This window comes from Manacus vitellinus, unplaced genomic scaffold (genome assembly GCF_001715985.3).
Source record: "Manacus vitellinus isolate BGI_N305 unplaced genomic scaffold, ASM171598v3 scaffold_3_pilon, whole genome shotgun sequence".
Lineage (NCBI taxonomy): Eukaryota > Metazoa > Chordata > Aves > Passeriformes > Pipridae > Manacus > Manacus vitellinus.
The window spans coordinates 36,707,337-36,733,472 of NW_021940535.1; the positions used below are offsets into that span (position 1 = coordinate 36,707,337).

The 26,136-nt window shown below is 36.2% G+C and overlaps 1 protein-coding gene across 1 annotated transcript in view; it reads left to right on the plus strand.

Annotated features, from left to right (window-relative positions):
* Positions 1–26,136, plus strand: part of PLXDC2 (plexin domain containing 2) — a 139,982-nt gene that overhangs the window by 87,531 nt on the left and 26,315 nt on the right. Inside the window, exons 8-10 of the mRNA XM_018075168.2 lie at positions 3,783–3,878; positions 4,797–4,878; positions 25,439–25,499. Of these exons, the coding sequence (XP_017930657.1) occupies positions 3,783–3,878; positions 4,797–4,878; positions 25,439–25,499 (239 nt within the window). The remainder of the gene's footprint in view (positions 1–3,782; positions 3,879–4,796; positions 4,879–25,438; positions 25,500–26,136) is intronic.

Sequence of the window (26,136 nt, forward strand, 5' to 3'; positions counted from 1 at the left end):
GCTGGCATTAGGAATTAAGGTAAATCTGAAAGGACATGGAGAGTTTCAAAGTAAATGATTTTTGGTAGACACAGAGCATTGGGACAGTATGTTTTTTTCTACATTGTTCATAAAGAAAATGTTTTCAGAACTGACTTCACTGGTTTGCTTGTTCACAGATCATATGTCTTTGACCTGTGGCTTCCAAGTTTGAAAGGATTTTTTTTGAGAATGATAAAACTTGTACAACTAGGGGATCTGAATTTTTATCTAAATTCAGATATGTGTAATAGTCAATGACCAAAAGCAATCATGATGGTGTTTGGATTACAGGCATGTCTGGTCCCAGTGTCAGCACCTCAAGAATTAGCTAGTTAATATTCATAGAATCATAGAATAAACGGGGTTGGAAAAGACCTCCGAGATCATCAAGTCCAACCCTTTAACTTTAGCAATACAAAGCTGTTAAAAACAAATCAGAATGTCATTCTGATTCCCCTGTCTTTTGTGGTGATGGCAATCAGACATACAAGGCTGGCAAAATATATATTTGCCTGAAGGTTTTATTCAGTCAGTGATGTTAAACAAGATTGCTGCCAAGCAAAGTCCATGGCTGTATAGCACAGCAGCTGTGCCCCACCCCTCTCTATGCCTTATATTTTTCACAAACTGCTTTCAGCTCACTGGATATGTCTCATAAATTGCTTACTTCAAATTGACTTCTAGATAATCAAATACACCCTCTTACCATTTGTGTTTTCTCTATCAGCAAAACTTAAAAGTGAAAGTGCAGTTGTGCAAATACATATGGCCTTGTTTAGCAGTTTTTTCTGTATCTATGGGCAATCCCAATTCCCTAGAAATCTTTCAAGCAAAGGTTTTTATTTGTACGAACATATAATTTAAAAACTCAGAATGACTTCTCCGGTATTTTCACATTCCACTGTATTGCAGGTTTTAGCTGAGGAATGGTGTATGAGGAAAAGTGATATGTAATAGAAAAGATAAGACATATATTTAGAATGTTTTTTTATGAGCTACTGAGCCTTCAGACATCTTAAGAAATCACTGGTGCTCTCCTGGTACTGATCCATCTCCAGAGCGCTCTCCCTATTTAGTACATTTAGTCAATTCTGGCAGTTCTCTTTTGTCGAATACTTATATGGCATCATTTAGTTTAATACTAAAATAAATCACATAGAAGTATTTTGTCACACCAGAATCTTACACATTTATAATTTACCAATCCATTGTCTAATCCCTTGAAAGGATTCTTTCAGCTGGCCTTCTGACCCACCACGTTATCTCTCTAGGTCACTGAGGAATGTTCTTACCTCAAGTAGCTGCTGTTTTCTTCAGATTTTTCTGCTGGGACTGTACCTTTGGCCTTGTGTTCAAAGATAGCACATGTACATGTCACAGAAACAAAACAAAGAACAGTTTAAATCATGCTATAAAAATTAAACCAAATATAAAAAAAATAGAATCTGTTATTGAAAAATATGAGTTATTCAGTTAAAAAGGTGTTTTTGAGAAACTCAGACATAGAAATGCAAAATGTTTTCTTGACTGGGAGAAAAATACATATTTTCTGTCACTCAGAACTGGGACTGGTACTTCAAAAGTATAAACACATGCAAAAAGTCCTTTTCCTTTCCTCCCTTCCCTGCCAGACCTTATGTAACACCTCTTTTCAGCAAAATACCTGTATATGATGCTTAAATATTTATCTATTACTGCATCAAATAGTTTCACTAGTTCTTGTCACGTTAAGGTGTATACTGGGCTACATGGGCTCATAAGCTCTTTGTGATTCTCCACTAGTGGGGTTTTTTTGTGAAAGAGCTAAATAGACAGCATAAGACAAGGGAAAAAAGGTTCCACCTGCGTTATAGGCAATGTGTGTCCTGGGTTGCAGCAGGAGTGTGTGAGGAGGTTGAGTGGAAAGCATCAGGGGAGAGCATTCATTTTTCTGTTTATACTGTTGAGTTTAGCTTTTTAACCCAGTTTTGTTAAGGGGATACAGGTTCAGAGTTCTAAATAGGAAAACTGCATTTTGAGGATCTAAGCATGGTATGTATAAGTCAAACTTTCAAGAGAATCTAGGCCTGCATGTTTTTACAGCCTGACCAGGCTGATAAATTCAAATGCTTGTGTTTCCAACAACCTGCCTGCAAATATATACAAAGCCGTTAGAAGGTGACTATGCAAATACCTCTCTGTACTTAGGTTTCTTACAGTAGATGGATGCCTCATATGCAAACTCACCACCTGTGGTTGACACAGTCGTCTTTCTGAAGAAAAAGATCAGACTTGAGTCTATCAGGCAGTGGGATTTAATGGGAGCAAGAGTCATGCTGAAATATGCATGATTAGAATTATTATTTTTGATAATACACTTAATTCTCTTAGTGTTTTTCAAAAATTTCATGTACTGGGTGAGGTAGAAGTACCTATGCCCTGAGTCACTGATTCTTACCGAATTTTTTGAAAGGTAGATTCCTGGTTTATTCCTCATTTATTGTAAGCCCTGTGAGGAGTCCATTAGGAAAGCTTCAGCATTAACAGGATTATAGCATACCAGTCTGTACCACTACTGATGAGAGGACCATTCCAAGTTCTGCTGACCTCCCTCACCACAGTCAAAGTTGCTGGCAAAGGACCCTGGTTTCACTATTCCAGAGTTAAAAGAGCTTCTGCTCCTAGGACAACTAGTCAAACAGAGACTGATGTGAATGAAGAAGATGTGGCTTAGACTATTTCTTCTGTATTTATTATCTGTACAGTTGGTAACCATGATTCAGGTTTGGAACTGAAAGTTACATGTGGCTCTAGTCCAAAAAGTATCTAATATTCTTCATAAAAATAACTTGGATTTGTACTCAAATGCCAAAAATTGATGACAAGAGTAGTCACTGGCCTTTAATTGGGATCTTGATGAATGAGACAAACTTTGTCAAAACCTACATCAGAAAATTGTAATTTTCTGTGTCAGACTGGTGGTATAGGCTGGATTTTTAATTTGCAAATATAGAAGATCACCAGTCTGCATTGCAACTGTGCACATAAAATCTAAGATATTCAAAATACGTTATAGGATATTGATCTGGGAAATAGCATGTGATTTTTTCATGCTTATCTTGTGCTTGGGTCTTACAGTCACCTGTGAGTTCAAAGCTCATAAGAACAGTGCGTTGACTATATTGAATTTCTTCTTTGCGAAACTCAGGTGCAGCCAGCTTGTGTAAAGATTATGCATAACATTGACTGTTTAGGAAAGCTTGTCTTGTCTTCTTTAAAACAATGTTATAATATGAAAAATATTCTGGTACATTTAGATGTGAGCCAGCTTGTAGCTAACAAATTTGATTAGGCAATGAAATCAGTTTTGTTTGCACATCTTGGCAAGAACTGACAAAGTGAGCATATAAAACATTTCTCTCAAGCCTGTAAGCTGAGAAATGTTTTAGCAAGCATCTGAAATACACCCTAAAATGTCTGACAGTATACTCTCTAGAATTTTTGCCTAAATCAATCACTAAGATGCTTGAGAGCACACTCAGCATTTTCATAATTCTTTGCCAGGAATAGGTACTTATCCTGACAGCTTTGAGGGTTTCTGAAGTGAAAAATTCTCTGTCTTTGCATGTTCTTTCATGGTGTCTAAAGTTAAAAATATATTCTTGGAGAAAATTGGTGCCCTGTGTGCCCCTAAGGAACAGTGTGCAGTCATTACACTCACTATTTTTCACCATCTAAAGAGTGCAAACTAGTAGAATATGATTTTTTTTCTTTCCTGGTAGATGTCCGAAGAAGAACAATTTATGAATACCACAGGGTGGAGCTACAGATGTCAAAGATTACCAATCTCTCAGCTGTTGAAATGATACCTCTTCCAAGTAAGTAAAGCATAACAAGCAGGAGCCAGATCTAGGAAGCACCTCCCTCTCCCTCCCAGCAACACAAACACAATTTTAAATATTTTGTTTTATCTGTGGATTTGGATTCATGAACATATTCATTTATCCTCTCTCAGATTCCCATATGGATTATGCATTTACAAAGTACATCCTCATTTATCTCAAGTTAGTTTATAGGTATGTAGCTCCCAGTAGATTCTGAATGAAATTTGTGCCAAATCATTTTTTCAAAAGAATGTTTATATTGCCTTTAAATTTGTTTCCTCAAGAAAAAAAAAAAAAAGAACAATTTTCATGCTTGCAAGGAAAACATAAATTCTTCTGTGCACTGTGCATCAGATCACAAATTAATATCCCCAAACATATTTTACAGTTCATCTCTCTCTTTTGTCCAAGGTAAAACTACATTGGTTAGAAATCTCTGAATTTAAAATGCCAGCTGTACTACTGTAAAAACAATAAAAAAGATCTATTTTTCTTACTTTTTAATCCAATTATAGTTCTTGCACACTTTTCCGCTGCACTTATCTGCTTATGTCTGAATGTAAGTAATACCAAGGAATGTTGGAACCAGGGAAAAAAGAGATTTAAGGAAATTCTTAATATTGAGCAAAAAAAAATTAAAAAATAACAATGAAGGTGAATGAACAGATGTGGAAGTGGTAATAAATTTACAAATGGAATACAAATGGAATCCTACAGATAAAATGTACTTTTGTGCATGTAGTTGTGCAATGCATTGTAAAAGGCTGGGTTCAGGGTCTTATTTTGGACATGGGTGAACCTGTTGAGTCCCTAAATATATATTATCAGAAGATATATTCTTCTTTTGTGATTTTTATGTGAATTATTTGTGATACTAATATAATAATTTGTGTTTGTTTATCTACATCCCAGCTTGTCTCCAGTTTACCAGCTGTGGTCCCTGTGTCACTGCCCAGATTGGTTTCAATTGCAGCTGGTGCAGTAAACTCCAAAGGTAAAGAAAAGGGGGTTTTTTTGTCGGGTTTTTTTTTTGCCTTGGCTATGCAGCTGGGCTCAAAGGATATCCAAAAGCATCACCTATAGGTTATTCAGCATAAAGAGTTCTTATATTTGGTTCTTTTATATATAAGCATTCACATGAACACAAACCTCAGTTGCAATCACTAGCAACATATCATTGTCCCATTTCACTTCAGCAATTAGGCAAGAATAATCAAAAAAGTTGTTTGGGGAGTTAAGCCCTTGTTCCTATTTCTTTAGTCATATTTAAAATCCCTATGAAGGAGAACAAGAAGAAGAAATCATAGCAAAATTCATATTTTCTCCCTATATCCCTGGCTTCATCAAAAATATTTTAACCACATGGAGATGCAGGGTGTTATGTAACTATGAAGACTTACTTTTCAACAGTAGGGAGAACAGCACACCCAAAGAGTCAGAGTATTTTTAGTTTTAACCTGTCATTATACTAAGAGGGGACTTTGGGTCTCCTCAGCCTCTCACTGCCACATTAATGAGGACAGTCAAGTCCATGGCAGGAGCGCTTTAGACTGTGAAGCAGCTGGAGCACAGCTGGCAAAATGGAAACTCTGCAGCTGTAGCTTCCCAAAAAATTCTTCACCCACTGACTTTCACTGACCTTCATAACAAGAATTTAACACATGTTCTCTGAAACAAAATGCAGTATCATGGTTATTTATTGTTGTTGTGTTATTCAACCCTAGTGATTAGGTTCAGAAATGCTATGTATAAAATGGATGCAAAATGAAATGACAAAAGGCTGTTAACATTCCAAAATAGTGCAATAATTTGACACCATGTTGAAAAACTGATAAATAGCTGATGAACATGGCACAGAATTAGGAAATTGGGGCCACTTTTATAATGTCTTCTTAAGCTTCAACTCCTGTAGTAAGTCACTTGAAAACTAACTCTGTTCCCCATTTATCTTGCAAAAAATATTTTAGTGGAATTAGAGCTAAGTGAAATCATGTAACAGAAGACATCAAATCAAATATCTTCAAGAGAAAGAATACTTTTAGAAAACTGTTCCAGGCAAGTATGAGCAGTTCACGATTGCTTTAGCTGATTCCTTGCTTTCAGCATTGCTTGATTTTCCTTCCATCAACAGATGTTGTAGCACTGAGTTTCTGTTGGCTTTGGTTTGAGCAAGGCCTGTTGTTTTGTGGCCAGTGTTCTTATTTCTGTTTGGATAAACTCAATTGTATTGTAAAGTTCTGACTCCTATGAAGAACAGGCAAACCTTGAGATCTTTTGTGGTTTTCTGTATTTTCTAAAGAACTGAGTTTCCTGAGTTCTGGAATTACTGGAAAATTTGTTTCACTTGCTGAGGCATAAATTCACTGTGGAGAACTAAGACAGTTTTATCCTTCACCTTTAGCAGGAGCAATACCAGGCATGTGGTCACACTGTGTTTCCTTCCACTTATTTCCACAAATTTGTGGCTGCCCCCTCACAACTGGCAAGGTGTAATTTACTACTGAAAAAATATAGAGTCTGAACACATCTATTCAAACAAATTTTTAATTAAGAAAATCTTACTTTTTGTTTTGCCTCTGAAGATCACACTGTGATCAAAAGATGAAACTACTGTGAGGTAGTCATGCACTGTTTCCAAAAACCAGCTGGCTTCATGCTGCAGCATGGTTGTGTCTTTCATGATTTGCAGCAGATAGACTGAACAGTTTTATTGCTATTAATTAGCCCATTACTGACAGTAGTGAGACTGTCACTTCATACAGTTTGTCTTTGAACATTGTTTGACTACCAGCAAAAGCAGGAACTAGAGAGGATTCCTTAAAAAGAGGATGGATCCAGAATAGCAAACTAAGAATGTGCCTCTGTATGGGAATTTCAGTAGTTTTAAAACAGTCATACCATCCAATTTGTGTCTATTAAGATGAACAATATTCAGTCAGTTTTTAGCAAATGGAGAATGGTGTGTAGAGTCATAAAATAGTTCAGAATAGAAGGATCCTCTAAAGGTCATCTAGACTAACCTCCCACGCAAAGCAGAGCCAACTGTGAGATCAGAGTGCTTTGTTCATGACTTTGTTCATCTGGGACTTGACCACTGAGGCTGTGGTCCAGTCCCCAGTACTTCTTAATCTTATACAAGATTTTACACCTTATTTTTTAACTTGTTATTTCCTCCAGAAACATGCCTTCTGAAATGAGCAGTTTATTTTAACTATTTCAGCTCTAGAGACAAACAGATCTAAAATACTAAGTGGTTACATATTTTGTGAAAAGAGGCAACCTGCTCTCCAAAATGTGAAGACTGAACATTTATTTAGTTACATTTGCAGGATTGTTGTGACGAGGACTCGTTCATTTCTCAGCTTTGAAAATTTTCTCCTCCTTTCTAGTTCTGGATTCTCTCTCTTACCTTCTAGTCTAGTGCTTCTCTTTTTTTAACTTGCTGTTTTTCAGTGTGTCTATTCATTTTAGGGAGATAAAAAAAATCTTATTCCATTCTCAGTGGAGATGTCTGGATCACAGGAGAATACTAAGAATCATTTGCTTCAGTACCACACTGTGGTTTTGTTCCCTTCAAAAATAAATTTGCTGTGTTAAAATGTTCTTTTTGCATCTGATTAAAAAGCATTTGCTCAACAAGAAAATCTAATACCCTAGTTAAAAATCATAAAGGATGAAAAGTTGTGAATTCCTTCACCATAATGCTCCACCTTTTTCTGTGTGTCACTGCTCTTCAATCACCATCCTTGTAAACCAACAGAGACTTTTATCTCCTGTTATGATATATGTTGCTCTGCTGCGGTAGAATAAAATGAGCTTGAAAAAACGAGGGCACAGCATTAAATGAAGTATTAATTTAGACATTTCTGAAGTGCCTGGAGTACAAAGATAATTAATATTTACTGTACACTTTCAAGTGGGTGCTCGTAGGGCTTTTTGAAGTGGGAGTAACTCTTCTCGGTTACAAAGCTGACTGGACATGCTGGTCCAGGAAGTGAGGAACCAAAACTATCTCTCTTGGTTGTAGGTAAAGCCCAGGGTGGGGAAGCCAATTAGCCTTTGCTGCAAAAGCCTGAAGAAGGCTTTGAACTGTCAGTGACTGGTTTTCAGAGTACCAATTATCTATCAACTGATCTAGTACTCAGATTTCTGCAGAGGGAGAATGCCTGCTTGGTAGTGTGGGGACTGAGGCAGTAATGAGGGTCAGATATGACTGGAACACGCAGTGATATTCCTTCTGTGGTGCTGCAGTAGTAGTTTGGTGCTCTCAAGTGAGATCTTCCAGAGCAGCCGGCCTTCTGTGTGGGTTACAAGCAAACACATACCCATTGAGAAACAAAACTCTATACTAATTCTACAAATCTTTTTTTCTCAGGAACTCATTATGCCATTTATCCAGCAACATTATTACATGGAACAACATTACTATCAGGAGCACCATCTTGGTTGTATTTTTTTCCTTGCATAAAATGTAATCCACATATTTAATCATTCACATAGCAAAGTACAGTTGTTCAGAAAAAAAAAATTATTTAAAACCTGTAACTGCACAAGAAAAATTGACCAGCACATTGATTGCAGAATAACTGTTCTCCCCCATGTGGGCAATCTGTTGGAATGAAAACAGCTTTATCCTGCAACAGTGGGTTGTTTCCTACCTGTAACTTCAGCCCAGCTGCTGTGCAAACTCTGCAATGGTTGGAGAGGCAGATTCACTTTGTATGTAATTCTGGGCACAATCCTCCATTCCTGCACTCTCTACAAGCTTAAATCACCGTTAGACTTTTCATAAGGGGTCATCAAAGTATCCCCTCTGAAATCCAACATGATGTGTGTCATACAATTTTATCACAACTAAAGCAAAGGCACATCATTTTCTTTTGACTTCAACAGATGAAGCATCCCACTAGGAGCTAATTTTTTTTTAACTATGTATATTTCATAATTGTTTTATAAGTAAAACTGTTCAAAAAGAGATCAACTACAAATATGGAACCTAAGATGGTATGTCTGCAACCCTGGATCTATGTCTGTAAAATGCCAGAAGTGCTTTAGCATCTGCCCCATAAGAGTCACCTGTGGCTGAAACTTGGATCATTTAGTCTTCGTTATCTCTGAATTCCTGACATGTAAAAATTGGGAGAATTCATTAATGTTAGATTTGTTTATATCATCTATTTATGCTTCTGAAAATGTCTGTATACTCTAGGCATTTGGTATAGCTTGCATTTTAGAGATATAATGTTCTAGGAAAGTATTTGGAAGCTTTAAGACAAACCTTGCTGTTATTTTATGGTTTCAGTTTGTAAAATTTGCTCACATATACTGAAATAGTGAGTTCCCTTGGAAATATTTGAAGTTAATTGTCCAATAAATATTTTCTAGATATTGATGGGTTTATTTTAATGAACTTCAGGAAAGTCTCAGATTTGAGCAGTGAAATGAAGCTGATATTTCAGTGCATTCAGAAATAAGCAGACAAAGAGCCCATTCTTGCAATCTGTGCAGGCTGGAGGCTCATGCTTTGAATGTCTCATGTTTTACTTCATTAATGCAGGATAAAAATATCTCCTGCTCCTTGCAACATCAACCAGTTTTGGTGTGGTGCCTATACTCAAATTTTTAATCCTCAAACCTGTCTGCCTTATGTCAAGAGCACCCAAAACCCTAATAGCTAGATCTACAAGGAGGTTCTTTTGGCAGACTTACTTAGGTTTTCAAGGGAAATTATGCAGAATAAGAGAGCATCTTTTCACCAAAATCTGGACTTAAGAATCTAAGACCAAAAAGGTCTCTAAGGTTCAAACATTTTGTCTGAGGAAAGATCTTCAGCTGAGTCTAAGCAGAACTCAGCAGTGAAATCCAGGTCCCATGAAGTTCCTTTACTCATTAGGGTTGACACTGCCCTTTACACAAAAGTCTCTCAGTGATCAGAGAACCCCCAGAGGCATAGGAGGTAGGTGAACATGGATCCTCTGAAAACAAGTCACCCCTGAAGATGTGCAGATCTGTAAGCCTGAGCACTGAAACTTCCTTGCATGACTCCAGCTCAGATCACTTCCACTACCCTCAGGCACTGGCTACCTGGAGAGTCAAGGTTAACTCCTGACACTGCTGTCCAGGCAACCTCTCTGGGCACTTTCCTGGGTCTGCAAGGGAAGTGAGATTTGGCTTTGGGAGTCCCAGTTCACAAAGAGATCTTGCTCATGTTAAGTGCTTAAATGCACTCTTGTCCTTAAAAGTCTCTGTTTTCCAGAATATGCATTGAATAATCTGGTTAGAAATCATATCAGTTTATGGTATTGACCAATAGAGTATAAATCCCCTGTTTGAGAGGTGACCTGAAACAGACTGTACAAATTCCAAGACTTTCTGTGTGTAGTGATGAGCCAAGACACTCCAGGGACTCTAGAAACAATCATCTTGCCCATGCGTGTATGCATAGCTCCCAAAGCTTCTTATACTCTTAAAGCAATCCTGAGCTAAAAAAAAATGTGAAAGAATCCCATTTGTGATACATTTCACTTCAGTGTTTAATTCTGTGTGACAATAACAGCACTAGCTATATAAATGGAAAGGTTATGGCTGGTTTTTATGGTACATGTTCTGAGCAAAGTGAAAAATCAGAAACGTGTCTGGGAATAGTAGCAATAGTGTGATTTAAGTCTTGACACTTCTAAGCTTTTATTATTATGATCACTACTCCCATCTAAGCAGATAATAAAGAAAAAAGTTGTTTTGCATTCCTTGCTGATTAGCTGGAAAGCAGGGAAGGGAAAATCTTTATCCACCTGCAGTTCTTAAGAAAACATGTTTCAGTATGAAGTGACCGTTTTCCATAGAGCCCTTATAGTAATTGAGATAAAAAATGAATGCCTATTACTTCTCTTCTGAACTTCTGGGCAAGTTTGAAATGTCTTGTTTGTTTATCCTTTCTTTAGAAGGAAATTGGAGACATGTTTAGTTAGTTTTCAAATGTGAGTTTGCGTCTGGAAATTTTTAATATTAGGAAGAGGAAAAGGGTTAGGTTTTTTGTTTGTTGTTCTGTATGTCCCAGCTGACAAGACCTATTTTCGTAAAAACTGTGTTGACTAAAATATTGCGGTATAAATAACAGTTTTATGTAATCTAAATATTTATCAGCTAAGCAAAGCATCTTTCATACAGAATTACAAAAAAACCCACAAATATCATTATCATTCTAACTACATAAACCTCCTGATTTACAAAAGAAAATAATTAAATCCTAATAAGAAACACAGGATCCTTCTCCACACATGCCTTACTGTTTGGAATCTACATTTTCCTTAGCTTTTATTTGATAGCTGACACCACAATGAAGGTTGTAGATTCCACTAGAGAATCAGGGAAAGGCAAACCACATCACTCAGCTTGGTGTCATCTGCAGACTTGCTGGGGGTGAACTCAATCCCCCTGTCTATGTCGTTGATGAAGATATTAAACAGCACTGGTCCCAGTACAAACCCCTCAGGGACACCACTTGAAACCACTGGGACATTGATCCTTTGACCACTGCTTTCTAGACGCAAATGTCTGACCAATTCCTCATCCACTAAACCATCCACCCATCAAACTCATATCTCTCCAATTTAGAAAGAAGGATGTTGTGGGGGACTGTGTCAGAGACCTTACAGAATTCCAGAGAGGTGACATCTATACACCTTGCCTTGTCTACTGATGTTATCACTCCATCATAAGGCCACTAGGTTTTTTCAAAATGCTCACTTTTAAATACTTTCTCATTTTAACCATTTGAGGTTTTAATTTTCTTTGTTCCATTGCTTTAGGGCTATTTCAAACTAAAAGATGGCAGAAAGACTTGCTGATTTATACTCAAGCATTTTTTTTATCCAAACACTAACTGACAGTAGTGTGCTGTTATTACAAAATTGGCCACAGTATCTTAGCCATTGAATTACAAACTAAAAAAAAAAAAGAGGCATTTGTATGGATTAAGTAAACCACCAGAGGGAGCATATATAATCCAATCAATGTAATAGTTTCATATACAAATGACAAGGCAAATCTCATTTTAAATGCTTAAGAAGGGCTAGAGGTTTAAAATATAGTGTATTCTGTTAAATATGTTGCATTCTATCAGTGTGTCTTACTTCATGAATTTGCTGATTATACCACTGCTTCAAAAAAAAGCAAAAGAAATATGCCCAGATTTTGCCTGTCTATATTCCACTACTGCAGTTCTTTATGCTGGAGTGGTTTTATATGGAAACACAGCTACACCTAACACCTGGGTCTTAGCAGTTGGGTTGTTGAATTAGGTCAAATTTACCCTCTGATAAATGAAAAGTGATGTCACTACTCTTTTTCTAACCTGTATGTTGTTTCTTTGCTGATTATGAAACAATCATATTGCAAACCCGAGAATCAGAAATTATGGCTATTTGTCATAGTTGCTCTGATTAAAAGACAACATATTTTTCTTCTGTTGTGTTGAAACATCAATTGATTCTTTTAATCAAGTGCAACAAATGTATCAAGAATGAATGTGCAAATTTGTCATCCCTGATTCATTACTGATAGGAAAGATATAATAAATAGATCTATACCTTACTGAGCAAAAAAATTGCTCCACACCCAGCTTCTTCAAATGCTTTCCAAGCTGCTTGCTCTTAATTTGACAAGCTAATTTACACTCATGGACTGCAAGAAACTGTTAGGAAATTAGCATTCAATAATTGAGAATTTTGTATGCGTGGCAAGCCTGATGGGAGTAAAGTAAGAAAAGAAAGTGGCACGAAAGTGTTTAATGAACAAAGCATTGATGGTATTGTTTGATGAAAAATGCCTCACAAGAACATAGTAATAGATATTCTCAAGTGTGACGGCAGTTCTGTTTAGAAGACAGTGTAAGCTTCAGTGAGCCTGAAGGTACACTTAAAAATGCATAACAGTAAAGATGTACATGTAAACTGTACATAACAGTACATTGAAAAGTACTGTTAAGGAACATACATAATCCTGACCTCATAATATGTTTTTATTGAAAGTTAGTTTGCAGTCAGAGGAATTTGCTGTTCACTGAGATTCATACATGAATAAATAGCAGATTAATAGCCTTTCTACATTTTTGGTAAGTTTGGAATTTGTTAGTAGCTGGAGTCTGTGGAATTATTGTGGAATGTCTGGAATTCCCCTTGAGCACAGATTGTCTGGAATAATTCCTATGTTTAATACAAATAAGCCTAAAAAGCTCAGTCTCTGAACAGAACCCAAGTGAATATGAAGTAGCTCTTGGAGGCTTAGCACAAGTCAGAGCAAGACCAGCCGATTCACCAGATATGGGGCAGGATCCATTAGAGTAGAATCATCCCCTTGCATGGTTCAAAACAGATGACTCAAATTGCCTGAGCAATATGTGGAATACTTTTTCAAGGCAAACACCTGAGCTTTTTCCTGCACTTTTACTCATGGGCTTCATTCCTTAAGTTTCTTTTCTCCACACATTCTTCTCCTGTGTACTCACTAATGTTTTCAGCAGCTCCCTGAAACTCTTTACCCTAACATTACAGATTGATATCTACCCGATCGAATTTGAATCCTGCTTTCATACAGAAACTAGCCAGTTTTCTTACAGCTGCAGCATTAGTCACTACTTTTACATATGTATACCTTGCTTTGTTTCCCTGAATAACTCAGAACAACATGAGTACTACAGTTATGCTCATAACTGATGCAGATTTTTAAGAAGTTCAAGGCTGGGTTATAGAACTCTAAGTTATTTCTAGAAAATAAGCAGAATATTGCTCATTACTCTGAAATCCTAATATTTCTATTAAAATATTTTCTTTTAAATCCTGTGCCTGAAGACAGGGAAGCATTTTGAAGATTCTTAATCTAGATGTAAACACAGTGATTTATTCAAACCACATCACTCACACTACTCATGTTGTATATTGCTATTTCTTACCATATCATTTGCTTTTCAAAATTTGAGGTTGGTTTCACTAGCTAGATGTTCATAGCAACATCTTTTGCTGAAGATGTTGCTGTTTCTTCTGCAGCTTAGAAATTCTGTTCATTATCCACTCTGAAGGTTTCTGTGGTGTGCAATTTTGCAACACAAATTGGACAAGATATAGACATCACAGTTAATATGAATAGACTACTGTCTGGACTTTTCTATGACCTTAATGCAAAGTCTGTTTCATATAAGTCTGTCAAATATATCACATTCCTAAAGTGTTTTGTTTTAAATGCAGAAAGTAGTTATCAAAGATACAGAGGAGAGTTAAGCACCTAAATCTCATTGAGAGGCAGGAAAGAAGACATCTACCTGCTATATATACCTTGGAGAATACTTATTTTTCCTGATTAATTTGGAAACAAGATTGGAATGATGTAGCAATCCGAAACTCAGATATCAGCAGAAAAGGATTATGTAGCAGGCCATGGACAGCAGGAGCTGGGAGAAACTCCTTACTCTGATGAACTTCCTCACAAGACCTATTGATATTTAACTATGTTGATTGACCTGTCTCCTGCAGCAAGATATGGAAAGACTTTGTGATGATGTTATCAGACCATGTAGAAACCCCTTTGTTCTTTTCCCCCCACGTGGTTGTAGCTAAGGGAAAATATTAACCAACCATGTAACTGTAGGAGAAAACTGTGTAATCCTCTAGTTGGCATAATCCATCCCCTAGTTAGCATAACCTGTCCTCCTCATTAATGTGTCCTGCCCCCAAGTCCCTTATATTGCGAAGCGCGTGTTCAATAAAGATTCCAGTTTCTACCCCTGAACTGGGATCGGTTAGTTATTGACCTCTTCGGAGTATCTGTGTTTAATTTCCATGTTTAAATTCACAGATGCACCTAAGATACCATAGCGGTAAAACACTAGAAAAATAGGTAGGTAGTAGAACTCTTTTCTGTAGAAATTTCTTTTGCAATTTTTTACATTCTAGTAGTGGTTTATTTATTCTTCACTTGCTACATTAGAACAATAAGACAAAACCTAGCCCGGTCTTTAATGAACCATTTCTATCTAGAACTGTAGCTTCTGTGCTGGCCATAAATCTTTCAATTTGCAACAGAGTTGAGGACAGACTTAATTCCACATTGTTTGTTTATGCTGAGTGTGATAACCATTACAATGGGTGTTGCCCTGCTCTGTTAGAGAAGCATTCCCTCTGGGATTAAATTTTTTTTTTTTTTCTGAGAGAACTACACTACATTCAATTACATCACAGCCCTAAATTCTTTTGTGTTTGGTTTCATTTTCATCTGTTCATTTCTTACACTGATAGCTAAATTTGAATTCATACATGTTCCTATTTGATCAGTGAAAAGTAATACTCGTCCATGAAATGGTTCCACAGACATGTGCCTTAGGATGCAATTTATACATATCCTAGACATTTTAAGAAACTTGACTCAGGCTTCAGGTCATCATTCTGTGTCGTGTGATAGGCTGTCTCAAGACAGAGTTCCTATACTAGGCATTATAGCCTGTCTGATTCCCAAATAAATGTCTCAAGTGGTGGTCTAATGTAAATATTAGGCTTTAAATGTATAATCCAAAGAGTTTAAGGGACACATTTCAAATAAAATAGGCTTTGCTGATAACAAATTAAAAGAAATATACTTAAAAGCACTATAATAAATAAATAATAATGCAAAATTGTTAGGATGTCAATTTCCATATACATGTAATGTGAAATGGGAAATATAGATAGATGATGATTAGGTGAATACAGAACACAAACGAGAATAGAAAAAATAGGATTGTTACTTAAACAAATGAATAAAGACTACTTAAAAAAACACTGAGAGGGAAGTTGCCACCTAAGGCAAAAATTGTATCTACCTTATCTGAATTGAGAGAAAGAGCTTCTAGAAGGTTTTGATGTCTTCCGATAGAAACCACCACTCTATGAGGGCAAGTTCAAAGACAGAGGAATGAAGTCAGGGTCTCAAACTTCTCTTTGGTTGCTCACTATAATGTATCATAACAAAAAACAATGAGATAATAAGATGTATCATCTTGTCTACAGCATAATTTTTACCTTGCTCAGATTATATTCCTGACACTCAGGCCATTTCTTCCATTTCTTGTGGGTGTAAAGTCCCAACTTATCTCTTTTTCACACCTCTGAAATTTGCTAACTTTCCTTAACCTAAATAACACTAATTTGCAAGAATTACCTTTACTTGCTAAACTACTGATCTTTTTATCCAACTTTCTCTCTGTTGATTATCATGTATATTTCTTTATACTATTCTACACTAACTACTATTCCCATGCTACTGGAAGAGTTATAAGTGAGTTGACTCTCACTAATTAAAACAGTAGATTGTAACATAGTTCATGGTCACTACTCAAACCAAATATGGCAGGATATAAGAAGTTTTTACTTTGCAGAGAAAAACCCATCAGAGATCTAATATGAAATTAAGGGAGAAGAAAAGAGAAAAGTTTCTCAAGAGAGCAACTAGGCCATACAACAGCAGTTCTCTCAGTTTTTGAGCCAAATATCTAGGTAAGCTGTTTCTGATTAAACAAATTAGTTTTTCTAGTCCTAACTGAATTCTGAATCAAAAAAGATAGGTTAGTACTATAATAGGTTAGTTCTGTTATCTATAGTTTCTCATTTTCTCATTTTGCAATATTTTTATGTATTACTGTACATAGGGCAGTGTTGCTGCTATTTTGCAGTTTGTCTTACCTTCTCTTCCAATGGACTGAAATAAATCAACTCTACTGCTTACAACAGGGGAACAACTTGGGAATTCTTTTCTTTCCCAAAAATGACGCATTAGAAAATGCTCAAATTTGACCAACCCAAGCTTAATGACTTCAAGAGAATTTGTCAGATAAGTTCAGGCACAGAAAAAAGTTCATTAATGGATCAGCAAAAATAATAATTGTGCAGTAAGTGCATTTTTCCAATAGGCCCTCTTAGTAGAACATTAATTTAGTGAAGAACAAGGTATCAGATTTCTTCCCTTTCGTGTCTGAGATTAATTTAATTTGTAGTTCCCAACTCCTTCCTAAACTGTCAGAAAATGTTATGTTCCGAGAAATTACTTGCTCTATGTCTTTTATTAAATATTTGAAAACTTATGAGACTATATTACAGAAGCCAGATACCACCTAACCATTGTAACCTAAATTGTTGGTGTAGATAATAATTTCCTCAACTGCAACTTTCTTTCCTTATTCCAAGTGGTTTTTTTTTTTAAAAAAAAAAAGGTGAAACAGAAACTGAGAACAAAACATTTCAGGAAATGTCAAAATTCAGGACACAAATGTGGAAACAGCCCAAACTATCACACCTGACTCTAGGATACTTTATAGGATGAATGTTAATCCACTTTTTTGGAAGCATTATTTTTTTTCCCTTCATATAAGCGTCCAACGCACTGCATCACCATGGAGAAATCCATCTTCCACCAATTTTTTGGTGCTGTCTTAATTTCCTTTGTTCTCATTACAAGGGAAATAAATAAAACAATGATAAATAAATAAAATAAGGGGTTTTTTAATTGAAGCAATCGAGATTTTTTTAATGTAAATTTTTTGCACTTAATCTAATTTTCTTTTTTTCTGATTTTTCTGTTTCATTGAAATATAATGCAGAATGGCAGCCCCAGTCACTAGTACAGATATAGTTCATCTTCCCATACCACATATTTTTTACATAGTATTGCAAATTAAACACAGCCTGGGAAGCTTTCTGGGAATTTTAAAACTATTTTGTGTACCATTAAAAGAGTTATGGTGTTTCCTGATGTGATTTCAGTCCACACCCAGGAGCACTGTCCACAACAGTTCCCAGGAATGTTGCAGGAGTTTGACTGTTCCAAGGATTACTCCCAGCTGGCAATTTACATGCAGCCTCCTTCTTTTCAAGGTTGAGAGAGTTTGCTTGTTCAGACATAGGCCATTCTGTGCCAACAGCCTTCAGTGCCGAGGAACATTTCTAGCCATGTTTGTTGTACTACTGTAGACAGAATGATCACAATAGCCTTAACTGCTTTCCAGAAGTGCTAACCTCTTATGGTTGTACTCCTCAATATAACTTGAGCATAGCTGAAATCATATTTGCTTCATAGCCTCCTAGATATCACTCTTTAAGGAAGGGCCATATATGAAAAGTTACTTTTTGTTAGTATATTTTAAATTTTACATATCGCTACAGACATTCCTATATAATGTTGCCAAAAAAATTTATTTATGTCTCTTCATAAAGTTTGGATTATCTGAAATTAAAACTTATTAAGGCAAACTGTTCAATTTCTCAATGTAGTCTGAAGATTCTTTATAGCATACATATATTCTCAATCTTTCCAGTCACCTAAAGAGTGAGGACTCTGTAACACCTCCATGTGGAGATATTCCCAGTTTCAGGGAAATAAGTAAAGTTTTATCTGTGTTCTTCCTTAAGGTCTTTTATGCATCACTATGTCTTTAGTTCTCCCTACATTTAGGTCTATTAACTCTTCCAGTATCTGCATTATTATAAAACATTGACAAAACCACATTTTCCACTGGATATCAGAACTTATATTAATATGTACAATTAATTAAGAAATTGAGAAGCCCCAATAGTTCTGTAATTCTTTGGTTTTGCTGACTGTTCCTGCTCAATGTTGACTTCAAAATCTTACTCACTTTTAGATAAAAAAATTAGATGCAATTAGGATGCTAGTCTGGGAAATAAAAACTTTCTGAACTTTAAGTTTCTTTGAACACGACCAGTTACAGGATGATTCATGTCCTTCCCTTCTTTGCTCTCTATCTGAAGAGTTAACTGAGCCATTACAATAGGTTTTTTTCTTAGCCCTAATTCACCCTTCCTTTCCACAAATGCAGAATGAATATTCAGTTTCAAAACTGTGTATGTTGTTTTGCAGAATGCTCTCCTGCTTTGTCGCATATAAACTTTGCCTTTTGTAAAGTCAGTGTAGCATAGTATGCCTCCTTTTTCTGTCATTGCTCCTGCTTCCTTCAGATTCTTCCTCTTTTTAGAGTTCTGAATGAGATATAACAGGAGCAGTAACCTAGCTTAATTAAAACATTGCTGAATTTCTCTTTCTAGAGGCTCAGATGCTGATGCCCCCTAGTACTGAATCAGCCAGGTTATATATTGTATGATTGCTGGGGTTCATGTGTCATAACAAAAATTTGAGCAGCCTATTTCAAACCATCTCTAGGCACCAGACCACTTTTACCCTGTCCCAAGGACTCTCCTACTTCACAGAATCACAGAATCATAGATTATGCCAAGTTGGAAGGCACCCACAAGGATCATCAAGTCCAATTCCTGGCCCTGCACAGGACCCCCCCCAAGAGTCACACCAAGTGTTTGTATTGTCCAAACACTTGAACCCTGTCGGGCTTGGTGCTCTGACCACCACCCTCTGGGGGACGAACCTTTTTCTGATATTCAACCTAAACCTCCCCTGACACAACTTCAGGCCATTCCCTCAGTTTTTGTCACTATTCACCACAGAGAAGAGATCAGTGCCTGTCCCTCCTCCTCCCCTCACAAAGAAGTTGTAACTGCAGTGAGGTCTCCCCTCAGTCTCCTCTTCTCCAGGCTGAACAGACCTCAGTCATTCCTCACACAGCTTCCACTCAAGGTCCTTCACCATCTTCGTTGCCCTCCTTTAAACACTCTCTAAATGCTTAACATCTTTCTTATATTGAGTGACCAAAACTGCACACAATATTCAAGGTGAGGCCACATTACTGCAGAATTAATGTTATCAGTGTGTTTTTTTATAAAGGAGCAAAATCCCAGTGATAGTATATGAATAAAAAGGGGAACATGGCCAATGTGTGAACGAGATCCGTACCTTGGTGCACGCCACCTGAGGCTTGGTGTTTTTAACTGTTGTTCCCAGTTCTATAATTCATATGTCTGGGAGTACTATGGAAAACATAGGACCTGTGAATTAGTGTATGCTCATCTGGTTTTCAGAAAATCTGGGCTTAACTCTAGGTTCTGTTACAAATTCTGTGTTATCTCAGCTGATTTTTTCACATCTCTAATGTTCTGTTTCCTTATCTCTAAAGCGGAAAAGGAAACACTTTCTCCAAAGGTGACCTTCATATTTTTATTTTAAAAACAAGACAAAATCAATGGGTATGTGACACTAACTATACTTCTGAGTTTGTCAGTATCAGTTGAATATTCAAAGATAGAAAAGAATTCAGTAAACCTTGTAAATGTAAGAAAGAGGGGATTAATTGTGCTAGTTACGATCACTAACCAAAGCATAAGTACACCCAGTAGTACTTAGAGCTCTGCCTTGAACCCTGAGAAACTACTAGTGTGCAAAACAGATAGCAATGCCAATGGATCAGAATTCCCTGCTAACTTCTGTTGCTATTAGCCCTTTATACCCACCTGATGCAGGTACAAATGCAGAAAGTCAAAGGCAATAGTGAATGTAATCTAGTATCGGAGACTAATCTCAGTGTGTTTCCTTTCCAGAGAACGCATTTGATACTATTTTCTGATAATTCTCTTGGAAATTCTGGTACCATAATCTCATAAATTTGTCTCTAAGGTGTTCCTCTTACACTTTCTTTTTTCTTCTAGCTATTCAAAGTAGAGCCTTTAGCAAAGGCTTATTTTTTATTCTTTATCTGCTTTTCAGCATGTTTCCTTTATTGTTGTAACTGACATTAAATTTATAGAAAATATCTTCCTATTCTTCTTTAATCAGAACTTTGCCAAGTCTTCCTTTAACCATATTTTTTTCTTTTCTTTCTAGTTGAATTGGAAATAAAACTACTTACTTCTTTTATCCCACTTTTATTCTTAGCCTCTTTCAACAGAAAGAATTCCCTATGGGTGTCCTTATTTCCTACTGCCTATTCAAATGTTGTGTCAGAGTTACAAATATTGAGGCTTACTCATGTTCAGTCTTTTTCTGTAAAATAACAGCTCGGGTTTTAACATCGTTCATTTCTATGTTTATATGATATTGCAGGAGTACATTACAGAACATGTAGCTATATTTTTCCAAACTTTCCATCCCATAAAATTGTGGAACCCTTGTCAGGTTGAAGATCGACTGCTAGACTTTATACCACTCTGATCCTCCTTATCATCACCTGAATGTTTTAAATTTTGAGAAGTACATAATCTTAAGACAATGATGGAATTCAGTGCTGCATTGACTATTAACTATGCCTTAGTAATTATATTCAAATTTGTCATAAACATTAAAATAGTACAAGCTGTTTGTAGTGCCATATGTTTAAAATCCTTTTCTTAAGCTAGTCATCTTAGCTATTCTTACTCTACAACAGCAAAGTGGGAGCAAATCTTCTGACTAATCAAATTGTCATCCTATTCTAAAGTACAGTTTCATTAAGCAATGTTTAAGTAAAGGATAAATACAGAGAACACACATTCTTGAATTCAGATGTATGATTGGGTGTATTGAACTAGGTGATAAGCACAAATACCATTCAAATACCTTACAAATGCATACTACAGTCACTTGCAGTGACACTTCACTAGAACCTCATAAGCACTTCAAGCTGTGATAAAGTTCTGCATCTGAAAGTGGAAAATAACAAAGGCACGAAAATTCAGTCTTTGCCCAGACAGCACAGTGTGACAAGAAAGTAATATTTGAAGGATGAAAGAACAATATTGGAGCCAGTTCTGTGGTAAAGAGAGGCAAAACCAGACCAAGCACAAAGATAAATCTTTTTTCCTCCAAAAATCACTTTATGATTAGGGTTATTTTTCAGTTGGACAGACACAAAGTTCATGACCTCCAGTTTAGGTTTTTTAATATATCATTTATTTATTTATTTATATTTTGCTTCCTATTTCAAATTGAAAAGAAATTCCACTTTAAAATGTTCTAATTCTTCTATTAATGCAAACATTCTAGCAAGTGCTTTAATCTTTTCGTAATGTGATGGTCCTTCTTTAATGGTTAAAGGCAGGAAAGCCTTTTTAATTTTCCGGATTAACCTTTTATTTAGCTGAGTCAATAAGCATTTTAACTGAGCTAAATCATTACATGGTATTTACAAAATCATTTCAGATTTCTGGAATGCCCTTCAGTCCCAGGAATCCATTCTTTACATGCTCCTACAGAGCCAAAAAAAATAGGGAATGATAGGTTTAAAGGACAAGTGTTGTGCATTTTAATGCTCTTGATTGTATTATACCAACTCAACCTAGTGAAAAGATTTTTCCGTATAGACTTTGTCACTTTCCTTCTCAATAATTTTCTGTTATGTTTTTAGCCTTACATGATAAACCTTGATGAATTTTCTGTATACAGGTTATCTGATTCATTATTATTAATTCTTATTGAACTCTCTTCAAAGAGAAGCAGCCGTCATATACTGCATGAAAACATCTTTATAATATTCTCTGCCAAATACCAGTATATGGCATTTGGTAGATAGGACGGCATCTCCAACTCCTTTCTGACTACATACAGTTCACTGAAAGGCTTTTGACAACTTTCTTGTTATTCAGACTCAGCTGCATCAGTTATGCCAAATTGTCTTTGCTACACATGCAGACACATTAATTTTCTCTTTCCTCCCTGAACCAGTACTCCAGCGTTCCACACAAATCCTGAAATTCCTTACATTTCATGAATGTCCCTATTCTCATTTCCTAGAACATCTTTATTATTGCTTTCCTAGGAGCTGAGTTCGGTCATCACTTGAAAATGAAGTTGTTATAAAATAGCTGTGTTGACAGATGGCATAAACAGCATAGCTAATCAAATCTGCTCCAATGTTTTAATGGAAACAGGGAATTATCACCATGCTACAAAATGCAATCAGTAAAGCGGGTGGTGCGCCGAAATGCCAGTTTCCAGAGTTCTAAATCAACAGTACAGCAATAATAGTTGCTGCTGCAGCTGACATCTCATGATATATGCCTCAAAGGAAGTTCACAAACAGGTTTGCCTGGAGCCTATCTCATTCCTGATAGAGCTGCTTTCTGATAATATTGTTTGGACTCACCGTGCATCAGTAGGAAATGTTAAATAAACAGTGCTCAGGGTTTAATGTAATGTTTTTTAAGAAAGAGTCATCTCAAGAGTGCCTCATATGTTTGAAAGAGCCATTCCAAGTCCTTACATGTTGCATTCAATCTTTGGTAGTTTGTTAATGCCTAGGAAAAAGAAATTAACCCCAGCAATGTTAGTCACCATCATAATTCAGTGGTTTGTAAGAAAATATTTAAGGACTGTAAATGAGTGCACCTGGGATACATTTTTATTCATTTAATCTTTGGAGCCTTAAATTGGAAACCACTTAGATACAAGATAAAATCTAGGATAAAAGTTTGTTAATCCTTACTAGCTCTAAGTACAGTTGGATTTGAAATGGACACAGAAGTTCCTAATGAAGTTCTTCAAACTTCAGAGAAAAGTAGAGGAGTCTAAAAAAAATGTGTTCTATTCATACCTGGAATGTCATGTCATCATTTCTTCTTGCTTAGTAAGATTTTCCTGGTTCTTTCAAACATTCACGGAGACAGAACACCACAGAAATGGAGAAGCAGCACTCAGCTCCCAGAATAGCACTGATTCACTCTTCATCAAGAAAACACTTTTTGCAGTGGCCTTTATTCATGGAATGTTTTGGGTTGGAAGGGAACTTTAAAGATTATCCAGTCCAGCCCCACTGACATGGGCAGGGGCATCTTGCACTGAATGCAAGGTTGCAAAAAGCACCATCCAAATGGACCTTGAACACTTCCAATGGGGCATTCACAACTTCTTTTGGTAACCTGTTCTAGTGATGCACCAGCATCACTGAAAAAAAATTTCTTCCTTATGTCCAATATAAATCTATTCTCTTTCAATTTAAAACCATTGCCCCTTGTTCTGTCACTACAGGCTTTAATAAAAGATATCTCTCTATCTTTTTTACAAGCCCTCTTTAAGTATTGAAAGTCTGCTATAAGGTTTTCCCAGAGACTTCTCGTCTCCAGGCTGAACAACCCCAATTCTCTCAGCCTGTCTTCATAAGAGAGCTGCTCCAGTCCTGTGATCATCTTTGTGGCCCTCTTCTGGACCTGCTCCAGCAGGTCCATGTCCTGCCTATACTGGGTGCCTCATGCATTGAGAAGGAGATCTCTATTTCTTTGGAACACATTTCTTGTTTGGACATCTTTCTTCATTACTGCTGTAGGTTTTTGGAGAAGTCAGTTGCTATAGAGTGTGTGATAATTGATACCTGTTAGCATTGGGGTACTTTTTTTGGTAATATTGTGAATGGTGGAATGTGGATCAGTGCAAGTATAACAAAAAATGAACATTTTCTCAAAAACTTTTCTCAAAGACATTATATATTGTCCTCAGAATAACCGTATGGGGAAGTGTCTTCACCCAAGCGTGTTGTTAACATTGTTTACATCTTCTTGTAACATCCTCTCCTACTGTAAAAATAATTCCACTGTTCCATTCTTCTAAATGCACTTGTTTACCTCGGTTGAAGTAGGGTAGTACTTGGCATGTCTTTTCATCTTTCAATTCTTTGAGCAAAAAATTACCTCTTAAATATAGCTAACCATAACAGTGGTCTTATTTCCTTGTCTAGTCTTATTAAATGACAGCAAGAAAGTTGTTTGTTGAACTATGGCATCACCTTGTCTCATAACAAAATACTACAGGAAATGAATGCAGGGAAAAAAAAAGCAAATCCTCCAAAATAAAAAAAAAACCTAACTGGGAAGAATCTTTTTTCAAAGTTGAACATGATTCTTTAGTTATTTGCTTGTCATTTTAATAATGCTTTCTGTTTGTGATGTTGTCTAGGAAAACCTAACTTTATAACTACTGATAACACCCTTGTGAGATGGGGATTGCCAAGGGAGTCATTATATTGAAGTGTTCCAAGTTTCTTAAAAATTTCTTTGTTACATATTGCAAATGAGAAAGAATATTGCAGACAGATTATTAAACCCACCTAATTTGATAAGAAATGTGCACACAATTTAATTTTTCTGCATCTAGTGAAGAGGTAGAAGCAGCTGTATGGTATTCTCTAATTGTTATGAAGAGTGTTGAGAGGAGCTGTGGGCATTGATCACACTGGTATATGTGTATTTTGATGTCTCAGATCACTTTGACTGAAAAAACAGTGACTGGTTCACTGCATCCTTTGTGGGATTAATTTTTCCTGACAAATTCTGGACAAAAAATAATTAAACCAATTTACATCCCTATGGTTGACATCAAACTTAAAAATGCTATGGGTCAGTGCAGTCTTAAGAATAATTAACCAGTGGAAGGGAGACACTCCTATTTAAAAGCTATAGATAGATTGAAAAACTTAAAGTAAAACCTCATTCATTGAAGTACCTTTCAAAGTGGATTAAAGGAGTGACTCAGTGTAACAAACAGTATCTTGAATAAAAGTGATACGACATAAATCATATGAATTTTAAATCACATCATTTACTTATTCTTTCTGTCACTCTCTTCTGTTCCTCTCCCTTCCTTTCTTATTCTTATTTTCCTCCGATTTCCATCGGAACAACTTCTATGTATTTCATCATTTAAAGATGCTCCAGTGGATTTGACCGTCACCGGCAAGATTGGGTAGACAGTGGCTGCCCTGAAGAGGTATGTGAGTAGTTTACATCCTCAGCCCATCAGAGGAAACTTATATAGATATGATGCTTTTGATTAAATTCTTCAGATTATGAAGCATGGTTTCAAGGCCAAAGACATTCTATAATTATCTTTATTATTCAGGGGAAATGCTATAATACATAATAAAGAAGAATAGGCTGAGTAATTTCACTCTCCATTTGGTAGAATAAAATGGATATAAATTGAATTTTTATCCTTGAGAAAATATTTTAAATAATTTTTAAAAATTAAATTAACAACAAAAACAACAAAACAAACCAAACAAAAAAAAGGGAGAAAAAAAAAGCCTGCTCCAAAACAGTGTCCCTGTGCTGATTTTCCATTAGATCTCTGAATTTGCTGGGAAAGGGGAAGAAACTGTGATGTTCCTCACCTCAAAAAACTAGAGTAATTTTGAGTGCAAAACTGGCATTGTATTTTGATTATGAAATCTGGTCAAATCATTTAGTGCAGAAGACATTACACAGATGAATTCAGAGATAAAATAAAAATTTTAAAAAAATTTAAAAAGCCCTCACATAACCAACCTACAGGGCATTTGGATTTCCTTTCATGGGGAGGCAGTGAGAGGATGAGAAAGACACCTGATTGTGGTAGTGGCAGGCTG